Source organism: Diplotaxodon limnothrissa, linkage group LG16, assembly GCF_057381915.1.
Source record: "Diplotaxodon limnothrissa isolate DT_005_m linkage group LG16, D_limnothrissa_male_GT1.1, whole genome shotgun sequence".
Classification (NCBI taxonomy): domain Eukaryota; kingdom Metazoa; phylum Chordata; class Actinopteri; order Cichliformes; family Cichlidae; genus Diplotaxodon; species Diplotaxodon limnothrissa.
The window spans coordinates 33,237,764-33,250,494 of record NC_140611.1 but is presented as its reverse complement, the minus strand read 5'-3'; the positions used below and the strand labels follow the sequence as shown (position 1 = coordinate 33,250,494).

The following is a 12,731-nucleotide window of genomic DNA, read 5'->3' as shown; positions in this document are numbered from 1 at the left end:
ATTGTGCTTTTACTTGAGTCACTTGAGTCCAACATCAAAAGGAGGATGCATTGACAATTCGAAATCTCAAAATCAAATGAACACCAAGTTAGCTGACATGGCAAAGGCTTGAAAAAAGGGGCTTTGCAGAGATAGAGGAAGAAATGACAATATGTAGGAAAAGGTAAAGAGAAAAGCCCACTCCAGATGTGTGACATCATCCTCCCCGCTGCTTCCATCCAGACCAAACAGGGCCATGTGTCTGGTTTTCATTTACTTCTTTTCTCCCCCTCTTCTCTTCTCTCCTCTCCCTCCTTTTTTTCTTCTTTTTTTTAGAGAAAGTGGGCGGAGGAAGAGAGATGGCAGAACTCCAGGAGTTTAGAAGTTTGTCCCATCTCAGCCTTGAACTCAGCACCACAGCTCCTCTGGTTTGAGACCGGGAGGGTGCCTGTCTCTTTCTTTCTCAACCATTTCCCCTCTTCATTCACGACCTCTCTCTGTCTCTCTCTCTGCATCTCTTATCAGTGGCCTTATTACTGCTTTGCTCAGCTACCTTCCTTCGGGGGGTGCTGGAAAAGCCAGCGAAGGGAATTTACCAGGAGGATAATGCCCAGTAGTCTAGTTCTCAGTCGTTTTACATAACTGATATCATTTTTCCTCAAAAACGAATCCAGTGGAGTACAGCTACTTCAGCTCAGGGTAAGTTTTGAATGTGCCGGTGGTGTTGTTGCAGAAAAAGTTTGCATGCTCGCTCAATTTCACTTTTACTTTAAGTTTGACCTCAGTTGCACTTTACATGATTATATATAGTGCATTGACCATAGCATAGTTTCAAGTCAGAATATGTAAAGTCATGATGGGTGAGATAATAGGAGGTTTGTGCAAGACTTTCTGGCATCTACCTCATAAATATCAAACAGCATGCTTTTAGCACTAACACTGAAACCTATACTTTAGTGGTGAGAGTGCTGTGAGGGCAAGAGGTGAGCCGCAGTTAGGGTGAAGGAGGGGACCTCAGCAATGTAGTGAATGATACATGTGAGTGGAGAGAGAAGCATGTTTGCCCCTTCTGTTAAAACTTTGTCTTCTGTGTGACTTTTTTGTCTTTGCTTTATAAATGTCAAATAAATATGTGGTGTAAAATCCCAGAGATGCTACATAAGGTCTTGGATAATTTGTTCCATTAGATCGAATGGGGATTCTTATAGTAACCAAATTTTAAAGTCTCCCCACCCACATGAGAGCTCTAATGAAGAATAGTCGAATGGCTAGATGTTTCCGCTGCAGCCCAATACCACACCCTCCCTGAAACCAGTGCACAAGTGGAAAAGTGTGAACTAAGTGTTCCATGCTTCTGGCCAGATGCACCAGGAGAGCCAAAAGAGGGCTAGTCTATTGGTGGGTGGATGAGAGGTGGTGCTGGTGGTGGTAGAAGGGGGAGCTGCAGGGTTTAGTTGACCAGGTGTGAGTCATTAATCTTCCATTTCTCCTGTACGACTGTCCAAGCGGAGATGGAGGAGTTCAGCAGTGTTTCAGTGTATCCATGTGGGATTTGATGAATTAACTTGTCATATTCTTCTGAATCCAAACGTAATGAGAATGCACTGGAAAAATGATCATGAGTAATTCTCATGAGCTACTGTTCCACGTACTTGTGTGTTTTGCGTGTAAACCCGTTGCTGTGATACAGAGAGGAAGAGCTTGGTCGCGATTCAAATATGCTAGAGGAAACTTGGTGTGCGGTCCAGATTTGGTTTTATGTGTTTGAATTTTTTTTCGACGTGATTTACTACCAGCATTACGACAGTGCTGCAGCTCCCTTTGTAAGCTGGTATCAAAACCTTTATTGGCAGTGGTGCATCGGGACGATTCTTAACAAAAGGGATTTTTAGATATACAGAATAAATCACGATTAATGTGTTTTATAGCTGCTCTGCTCTCTCCAGCTTTTGTCTCTTTTTTTCCGTGATGCAGTGCAGATGTTTGGAAAGTTGGAAGAGTTTTCAGAATGCTCTAGTCTCAGGGATTTAGTACCCCAATCTTCTCTTTTTAAGAAGGCAACCATGAATAATTGTAAGAAATCTGAAGCATATTCTGGTTGGTGAAAGCACGTTTGAGTGGCTGCAAGCGTGCAGACAGATTAATTATAATGCAATCACTTGCACAGGTCAGCTTAAAGGTATATCAGAAGGAAATCAGGCTTTAAAACAGACCTTTTCCTTGGCTACAAGTTGATCCAGCGTGTGCATCTCTCTCGTCTTTACCAATGCTACAGGAGTGTCAGGTTTAATATGTGAACAGGCTCAGATCGAGCACACATCTGCCAGGTGTCAGACGGTCTAACACACACCAGCTGTGTAGAACTGCCTGTTCAGCCAGCCTCCCCCTCCCGCCTTTTTAACTTCATCATTGATCTTCCTCTCATCTGCTCCACACATGTCACATTGCATCCTTACAGCTGAGGGGTGGCGTGCGGTTGGATGTGCAGGTCCTCACAGATGCAGGATTGACTTTTACATGCTGGAGCACAAAGTCACAAGTGATATTTGTTCACCAGCGAGTGGCGGTGTAGCACCACCTCACGATCAGAACACTTGTAAGAATCTCATGCCTTGTGATTTCACTTATCTGATATAAAAGATACATCTTGTGCATAGAGAGCAGGCCTTAAAAACGGATTTGTGGGGATTGGCAGTGGCATTAAATGTAACAATAAAAGAAAGATATAAAAGTGTAGATGCTGGTTCAGCCTTTATTATGACTCATTAAAGTGTGGATTTCTCATTAAAGTTTCCTGTTAGGTGGATTTTATCCTCTATTTGCTTATTTAAACTAACAGTTAGAATGTTCCCCCTCTTCTCCAGCAGTGCACGTGTAGATTTATAGTTAATGACTCAATTATATTAAAGTAAATTAATGGAAACCATTAGCTAGTATGATGGAGCAAATATAACAACATCTTGTTTATACAGTGAGATGAAAGATCATGTGTGGCTCCCAGTAGTTGAGGTGATGTAAGAAGACATGCTACTGCCATTGACACTGGCTCACTTTTATTTTAAAGTTAGGATAGTATTGTATTTCAAAGTAGAAGACTTAATGTCCCAAATATACCTGTAAGGGCTAAATGCCAACTGTGTTATATAAATGCAGCTCTTTCATCAACATTAATTTTAATAGTTTAATTTGAACACAGGGCCTTAAATTTGTATACTTCAGGCCAGGTTCACTGTTTAACACACGGGTTTTTAAAATCTGTAATCGTTGAGTGTTTAGTGCTTGGCTGGAGCAAAAACAAGCCATCATATGGTGAAAACCTATAGGTTAATATGATCCACATTGAGAATGTGTGTGTGGTGTACAAAAAATTAAACAGCATTAACTATACTTAAAGTGAGTAAAATAAAAGTGCTCATTATGTAGAAACATACAAATTACATTACAGAGTCACAGTTTTTATGATTTTAATGACATAGTTATTAAGTTAGTTATTTAGTTACTTTGTAGTTCTAACATATGACACCATAATACATTAGATTTATAATTCTAAATCTAAAATAATAAATTTGGCAGACACATGACCACTGACCATTTACATTAACTTGTCTGCCACTTAATCATTCATGTCAACATGATTGCCAGGTTGTCCAGATGAAGTGAATAACGCCTCTGTAACAGAGGCCTAAATACTGGTGGAAACAGTTTGTCCCAAATGGTTGTGAGTGGTGCTTGGAGTGTGATGGCATTTGCAGGGATAATGAAAGTCTCAGTAATGTAAGTCTACACTTGTCACTAGGGAAAAAGGTGTATTCCCTAACAGATTGGCAAAAACCTGCTTGGTCACTAGCTTATTTCACAGGTGGTAGTTTGAATAGCAGTGACAAACCTGTCTACAAAAACTGCCCGGGTATTTTCCGAGCTGCTGTAAAACTGAAAAGTGGAACACAAAGTGAAAATGGAGAATGTTCATCTTCTATGTAAAGAGTTGTGCCTCAGCGCTGTCAACATGTTTCAAAAGCCACAGCTTTTACTTTTAAGGCAAACCTTTTCCATTTCCAGTATGTGTCACACTTTTTCAAGTTTTACTACTGCTGGGCTCATAGTTGGAACTACAGGCAACTTTGGCAATCTGCTAGCAACCAATAATCACACAGGAGGTTTTTGGTACAGCACCTTCTTTCCAACTGATTTGAGTGAAATCCCAGTGTAAGCCAGGCTCTTCCAGGAACCACTGCCAACCAGGGGAGTACATGTTCCCCTAGCAGCAAATGGTTGCATCACATCAACTATGGCAGACAGCTATTGAGTAATGTGTACATGACATCAAGTGATGAACCTCACTATAGTACAAAGTACACATTTACATTGAAAATATGTTGGAATGTAAGTACAAAGCATTACTTGATAAAATACTTGTACTTTAAAACTTTCCATAATTTACTTAAGTTACCATACATAGTTATATTTCATTGTTGGTTTTATCCACACTCTCATCTAATGACATTGGTGGGTGGGGCACTATTATGAAGGAGTGGGTGCCACCCGATGTCCCCCCAATATATATATGTGTGTGTGTGTGTGTGTGTGTGTGTGTGTGTGTGTGTGTGTGTGTGTGTGTGTGAGGACCAGCTGCGATTGTATTTACAGAGGGTTCGCAGGCACATTGCAGCACATATCTTCTGTAAATGTAAATCGACTGTATACACTGTGAAGTGGAGTGTTTCTGCTTGTGTAACTTAAAGCATGTGTTTTCAGTCTGACACTTCATGGTCGTGACTTGATCACAGACAAAGTGTTGATGTTGCATATTCACTGAAGTACACATACCGAGGTACACTAGATGATATAGGTAGTTGAATGACCTAAAATATCATAAACTTGCTAAAGTTAAAAATGTAAAAAGGCTAAACATCGGCGCCACCCAGTGGAAGCTGTGAAAAAAAGATATGTAATGGGCTACAAGCTACACAAAGATCAAAACAGCTATTGCAGTTACTGGCTCATTTCTATTCAAACACAACTTTAATGGTATTTTTAAAGATTCTATTCACATTAAACCCAAAGAGAGATACTCTTCCAGTGTGTACTTCACAGTAGATTAAATGACAAAGAATAATGTGTGCTGATTTCAGTGGCTCACTGATGAGCCTTTTTGCACCTTTCCCTGTTTGTTCTTTGTGGCTTGGACGTTCCATTAGCGCTCTGTTGTTTGCTATCAAAACCTGGACCTGATGGTAGCATGCCAGAAACAAACTGTTCAGCTTGTTTTTAGAGATGAAGTGGGAAAAAATTGCAGCTTTAAGTTGCTAATTTTCTTCATGAATGCTCTGTCCCCCGTGCTGCCATTGTTTTGGTTGCTTCTATCAGTGAAAACAAGATTCTCCTGCCCTGCTATGTTTTCCTCTGCGGTGATGAGGGGAAGCCATAGTGTTCACACACTGGACGAGCCTGGCTGAACTCTTCAGAGCAGTGGTTTTTGTGTGACCCCAAATCACATGGGTGAACACAAACATCTGCCGCAGTGTCCAAGGCAGCTTAGATTTCCTTGAAATGAATGCTCTTACTGGTTTAAGCCCAATATGGAGAGTAACAGCATCTGGGGACTACGGGGATATTTTACACTTCCCTTATGTGGTTGATCTATATACTGTATATGTTTGTTTCATAAAGCAAACACTAATGCTGAAAATTTAAGGAATAACTCCAAACGTGGACTTTATGGGCACTATACACTGACCCTATAAATGTGATTGATATTATTTGTGTGACACAGCTCTGCAGCTGTTTTCAGTAGTTTTATTTCCTTCACCAGCATTCATCTGCAGGCCAACTTTTGAAAAGTTATGTTTTGTTTGCATTTGAAAGGTCATACTGGCTCACTTGTCTAAGATGGGAATACAAATACAGAGTTGTATGGTCATCTGCAAAACATGGCCTGCACAAACAGAGTGCACAGCAAAGTGTAAACACCATGACTCAGTGCCTGCAATTCTGCATAGAGTACAATGTGTTTAGACTTCATTATAGATTAAATCTACTGTAGCAGACATAGTACTTTTTTGGCTTTTTCTTCCAAGTCTAACACTAGTGCCTTGATGTAATTTAATGTTGTTTTTAAACACCTTGCCAGAAAATTCTTCTTTTGTGTTTTCATTTTCAATATCTACTAATTTTGGACCAAATAGTTGCTGCATAATCCACTTAAACTTACTAACATGCTTTTACCTGGCATTCAATTGACCACATGACATTTTTAAGATCAGATTTAAGGGCTCATGCATGGCATGGAAATCTAGAGGAGTTTCCATAACTTCAACAAGGCAGCTATATGCTGGCTCGCACAATAAAAATAAGCTAACAATAAAATATGGCATTAGCCAAGTTCCAGCTGACTAAAACAAACAAAAAAGAACAAGAAAAATGTAAAATACTGTAGAAAATGGCCCTGATATTGAGGGTGCTCATTCAAAATTAGATTTTTTGACAAAGACCACAGGATCAAGGTCAAACAATCCCTGGAGAAATTTGATATATATTACTTTATTATAAAAGGTGCTATATCTGCATTCTCCACCAGAGGTCAATTGTCTGTTTATTTAGCTTGCGTTTTGTGCACTGGAAAATACAAACTTTGTTGACATGAAAAAGACCTCCCCTTTTTATAAACTAAAGACATCTACCATAAACCCTTTATGATCCAAAATGTGACTTTTCTCACACCTAACCACCGAGTGCTGAGCTTTTAGCGCTTTTCCTAACAGGCTCTGATGCTATTAAAAAGACTGTTCTGGGTTTGGTTTAATATCCATCATTACCTTAATGAAGAAGAATTTATTGGTCAAAGGCCATGTGTGCCATTTCATTCGTAAGTATTAACCTTTTTGTTTTTGCATTCACTTCCTTGAGTTGAAATGCTTCTTGAGTGGTAAGTCATGCAGATGTTACAAGCATATGTTTATTTCCGCTCTGTCAGCTTCTTCTTAGATACGATTTTTGCACTTTGCTTTTATGCTCTTGGATCTTGAAAAGCTGTACAGACTTCTCTGTTCATGAAGGGCTTTGAATGAGTTGTGGGCTGGGATTTATGGGTTATGATGGTTATGGGAATGAATCATGTCAAAGACAAGTCCTCCACTGTGTGTGTGTGTGTGTGTTTTGCCTGTACCTGTAGATCTGTCTTTTCAGGCTCTTGATGGGTTGAGACCTTTCTTTGCGCTTAGGTCTCATAAGGTCCTAAGTGAACCATGTGTGACCTCTCTTTCATTTCCTGTGATGTTACCGCTCATCATAATGAAGGAAAATCTAACTAAGTAGAAAAAAAAGCACATCCTCTGTGAAACCAGACTTTCCAGTCTAATACCGCTTTTAAGAGCACATTATTTTTGTGAGCTGGAAAACTGAGTCCCTGCCAGGCAGAGTTTATTACTAAGGCACACTGGATGGTAATTTTCACAGGTGGTTTTGATCATCATCCCTCTCCACTCCGGCACATGCTGTAGCTCCTTCACTTACTGTGGAAATAGGTTGTCATGAATGTACATCAGTACACGCAAAAATGTACGCACAGTGCAATGAAAATAACTCATCGCAGAGTTATTCCCTTGGAAAGATAGCTTTGGAATGGGGAAATTAAAGAGGCAACATGACCACATTTTAGGCTACATTCAGCTAGTACAATGGGTGCATCTCCCACACACAGCATTCCACACACCAAAATTGGAACACAGATATTTTGAACCAGCTATTAGTGCAATTAATTGAACACTAAAGCATATTATTTGTCAACATTCTAGAAAAGCACCACCAGAGGTCCAGTTCAGGTACATGAATTTGCTGAGTTGAAGCCTAGCTAACAGTCACTGCCTAGAGTCACCTGTGCCCACTGACCATGTGTCAAAACCTCTTTTATGGTTATGGTTAATAAACTTTATATTCATGCTTTATAGCTCATATTTCGCTAATTCTGGTTTCACAGGTGCCTTCTTAGTTTCTTCTGAAGATGAGGAGTCATCATTTGCTACCGCTACGTGCTCTTCTGGTCGTCCTGCTTGCAGGACTTCTTCCTAAACTCGATGCCCAGGAAGATGAAGGTAAGTTTAACTAATTTAATCTCATTGCAGTCAGCAGCAGCACTCATTTTACAGATGATAGAACCGGGTCTCAATAAGCAAGTGTTTAAATATCAAATGCAAGCAAAGGGATTATAAAACTGTATTTGCATTTCTGACTTTTACATGTATTATGCTTTCAAGACTGAATGCAAACAGTTAACCTCAAAATGGGACATAAAACTTAGAATATAAAACCTCAAGAGATACTATAGTAGAGTAAGTCTGATACATTTGACACATTAAACATACATAAACAGACTGATGCTATCAAACTGAAGTACATTTATATTGTGCACTTTGTTAGCATCTTTTCACTGGTCTTTACTTTTGTCCTCCCAACACTCCCTTTGGAAGATTGTGCACAAGGTTTGGCAGCTGATATGTACTTTCTAGTGGATTCATCATGGAGTATGGGTCAAGAGAACTTTGAGCATGTCAGACACTTTCTGTACACCTTGATACAATCTCTGCACCAGGTCGGAGGAGAAAGGTTTAAATTTGCCCTTGTACAGTACAATAGCAGGCCTCACACTGAGTTCCAGCTCAACAGCTACAAAACTGCACAGGGAGTCCTGGCACACATCAAGGCTATGTCTTACCGTGGTGGGGGCACGCGGACTGGCTTGGGTTTGGATTTTCTGATACATACACATTTGACTGCTGCTTCGGGCAGCCGTGCTGCTGACGGAGTCGCCCAGGTGGTGGTGGTGCTAACAGACGGCCGCTCGCAGGATGATGTTGCCGAGCCAGCTCAAGTGCTGCGGATGGCAGGCGTGGAGATGTTTGCAGTTGGAGTTCAGGATGCAGTGGACTGGGAGCTCAGGGAGATGGCTAGCCAACCTCAAAGCACTCACGTTTTCAGTGTAGACACTTTCCCAGCCTTACAGAGTATAATTCAAGATTTAGTTGTGGGACTTTGTGATGCAGTGACCCAGTCAGGGGGGTTTCCTGTGGCAAATGAGGCCCCTGTGGCTGGAGGAGGGACAGGTAATGAAATGGGACCAGCGTCACTACCATACTAATGTCTACATGTGCAGAAAGAAGCTGCTGCACATGCGGCTGTGACTGGACCTTTTTATAATTAACACAACGATTTTTTTTAACCACAGTAACCTTCCACTGTTCACCTGCAACATTAACACCACTTTTTTGATTTGTCTTTCAACATGTAATATACCTCTAATGCTTCAAAGATCACAGTACGATTTGCATGTGTTCACTTTACTGCATTAGGTGTTGTACCTGGTACTTTTGCAAAAGGTAGGTCTCTGATAGAGGCTGAAATGGCTTCTGTTATAATTCAACACGCCATTTTCAGAAGATCAGATCTTCCCCAGTGTCCTCTTCTAAAACCTTTGGAAGATAACAAGGTCTCTGGGACACTTTAAAAGCTTTTAAAGCCCCCGAAAATCAAACTGTGAGCTTTTAACAATAGCTAACCATGCACCACTGCTTATGTGTCCTGCACATGTGTGTTTGTCTTTTTTCAATCACAATGTCTATCTGTGTAAAATATGTGCAATATTCTGTTTTTGAAACAGTGATGAACCTGTCTGGAGACATCCTTGACCTGTAGAAGCACTTTGAGAATGTTTTTATCTTTAAATAGCCTAATCTATTTGCTGTCATAATTTAATGACATAAGAAAGGCGAACGGTAATGAAGAATGGTAATTTAAGATACTCAAATATCCAAAGGGTACATGTTCATTTCAAATGAAGCATTGCCATTATATGTGGTTTTGCTCTTTTTAAACAAAATCATACGTCTCAATGACTGCAAATATGCAGGCACCAAGGATGGTTCACAGGGTCATGACTGGTCACGTCATCTGAGGTCTGTAACAAGAGTCTGCATGGAGTGGTTGAACTCAGCGGAGCTCATACAAATGGGCATATTACATTATTTTTTAAATATTAAATATCATAAAAGATTATATCTATTTATATATTTAATCATTTGTTTTCCTCTAGAATGGAAATTCTTAATGCATTATGCCCATCTGCAGATTTTCTTTTAGTTCTTTATGTTCCTAGATGCTCCAGATTTTAAATAGCAGATCATGTTCTGTCACAATTTATTCCCATAGAAAACTGTGAGATACATCCAACTCTAAGACCTAACATTGTCTCAAAACATATAGAAAAATGTATTTTTGTTCAGAAGACATGTAGATAAGAAAAAGTTTAAACACTGTGACTTTTCTGTACATAAATTCTAGTGTTACTGTAATTAGAATTGAATTCAAGTAAAAAAAAAAAAATCTATGGAGCAAAGTAATCAACAAATTACAGGACTTTAGGAAATCTCCTTGGTTCAGCCAACATGCAGTATGATGTTTTGCAGTGTTGTTGATTTATTCACTGAATGACACAGCTAGCACGAGTTCTTTGATTTATGTCTCTGTCTCAGATTCACTTATTTAACGCTTTCACAAGTTCCATTTTGTTTTGTTTTCTCTCTCTCTCCTTAAAGCACAAGACACAGCTGACCTAGTACTGTTAATTGATGGATCACAGAACATTGGAGCAGCAAACTTCCCCTATGTGCGTGAATTGGTTTTGAGAATCATTGAGCGCCTTGATGTGGGCAGGGACACTGTTCGGGTGGCCTTGGTCCTGTACAACAGCAGCCCAGAGATAAAGTTCTATCTAAATAGCTTTTACAGCAAATCATCACTCCTGGATGCTGTGAAAGCCCTCACCTACACAGGGGGCGATGAATCTAACCTGGGGGCTGCCTTGGAGGAAGTGGCCGAGAGCCTTTTAAGTGAAACATCTGGGGGCAGGGCTGACGAGGGTGTGCCCCAGATGTTGGTGGTTATCACTGCTGGGCCATCCACTGATGATACTGGTGCTGGTGACCGAGCTCTTAAGAGGGCCAGTGTTATCACATTCGGCGTGGCGATTGGTGACACTGCCACTGCAGATCTGGAAACAATTGCTACAGATATAAGTTTTGTCCAGTCAGCCTCTGATGTCAGAGAAGTTGCAAACATTGGTGACCAACTGCTTCCACTCATTAACGGGGTGATCCAGCGCACTATTATAGTTCAGAATGAGTTCACAGAAGGTATGTAACTTCTCAGTAAACCCTGGCGGGGAATTACGGTTGTGGAAGGGGACTTCATAATTCAATTGATATGTTATAGTGCACATGGTAGGTTAGTTTCTATATCCCTAATTTTAAGTTTATAACAGAAGTGGTAACACTTAGAAGTCTTATTACCATTTTAAAAATATTTGAAATTTGACTCCATTCCATTAACCCTCTCAAGGCAGACGTTGCCGATTTGCAACAGTTAAAAACTAACAACCTGATTACCCCACATACATATTTTATGAGGTTTTCTTTTACTCAGAAGTACCACTGCAGGACTTGGTTGTGCATTAGCAACAAAAAACTTAATTTGAGCCTGAGAGGGTTAACTTACATAAATGTTTGATGAAGATAAAGATGTCATTAGTACCAGACAGCCTAATAAGAAAAAGATATTTGTATGTAGGTCTGGTGCTTGTGTTTCCATAAAAGTTGGAATATGATGTCAATAAGAAGAAATCATTATAAAAACAGCATATCAAATGTTGAAACTGAGAACATTTTTGGAATTGATTGTATATATGTTTAGCTTGTCTTGTAGGTCAGTTTTTGTGAATTCAAGATTGGTAAATAATTTTATCTGCTCAGCAGTGGCCTTTTCTGTAATTGTTTTATTTCATAATGTTTTCAATTGAGTACAGGTCTGGACTGCAGGAAGGCCAGTTTAGCATCTAAGCTCTTTTACTACAAAGCTATGTTGCTGGAAAATATGTTCTCATTAAAAAGATTCAATGTAAGAGGCAACAATGTATGGGCAAATAGTAAGATTCTAATGTGTTTAAAACTTTTCACAAGTCTTATCAGCAGTTATTTTTCACTACAAAGGTAATCCACTGTTCCATTGTGATTTTGGCCCTCAACCTTTTTACACAAAATGTCTTTGGATTCTCAGAATATTTTAATATGTAATATTTAATACCTGTAGATTTTGAAATCCAAATTTTATTGTTTATTATTTCTTCAATTTTGTGTTCAGAATTTGTATTCTCAAATTGTGGAAGTGTTTATCACTGAGCAGTGAATGTCTCTAACTCTCTGGGATGCTATTTTATAATCATTTGATGCAACTTCTTTTCCCAGAGTGATTCTGGAAAAAAGAAAATCAAAATGATAATGTATTTTTCAATAAACAAATTTCTCAGTTTCAGTATCTGATAGGTTGTAATCATTGTAATTAAATGCAGAATTTAAGCTTTTAGCAGATAATCGAATTCCTTTTTAAATTACATTTTACAAAGAGTTACAGCTTTTTTTTTTTTTAGGTAACTAGGATGTATGTTGCTCAAAATGTGGTTTATTAGACAATATATATTTTTAACAATGGCATAAGATCATCTTAGTTAAATCAGTTAACAGAAAGAGCTTTGTGCATTTGTATTATTTATGCAGTTTAAATTGATTTTTAAAATCTGATAGTTTTAGCGTATTTAACTTATTTTCAAAGGAACATGCACACTAGCTGTACTTTGTAAAAATATAAAAATATATGGGTTTCAGGAAATAAAATAAATCACTTTATCACTTGATCTATAGCTGTTACAA

General features: G+C 39.1%; 1 protein-coding gene across 3 annotated transcripts in view; it reads left to right on the top strand.

The window, feature by feature from the left end:
• Positions 1-392: 392 nt before the first annotated feature.
• LOC146616506 (collagen alpha-3(VI) chain-like) overlaps positions 393-12,731 on the top strand; it is a 104,409-nt gene continuing 92,070 nt past the window's right edge. Inside the window, exons 1-4 of one of the 3 annotated variants that reach the window (XM_085375162.1) lie at positions 393-678; positions 7,955-8,069; positions 8,445-9,077; positions 10,566-11,162. In XM_085375162.1, the coding sequence (XP_085231288.1) occupies positions 7,979-8,069; positions 8,445-9,077; positions 10,566-11,162 (1,321 nt within the window). In that variant the 5' untranslated portion in view covers positions 393-678; positions 7,955-7,978. The remainder of the gene's footprint in view (positions 679-7,954; positions 8,070-8,444; positions 9,078-10,565; positions 11,163-12,731) is intronic. The other 2 variants (XM_085375163.1, XM_085375164.1) reach the window with 2 other exon arrangements.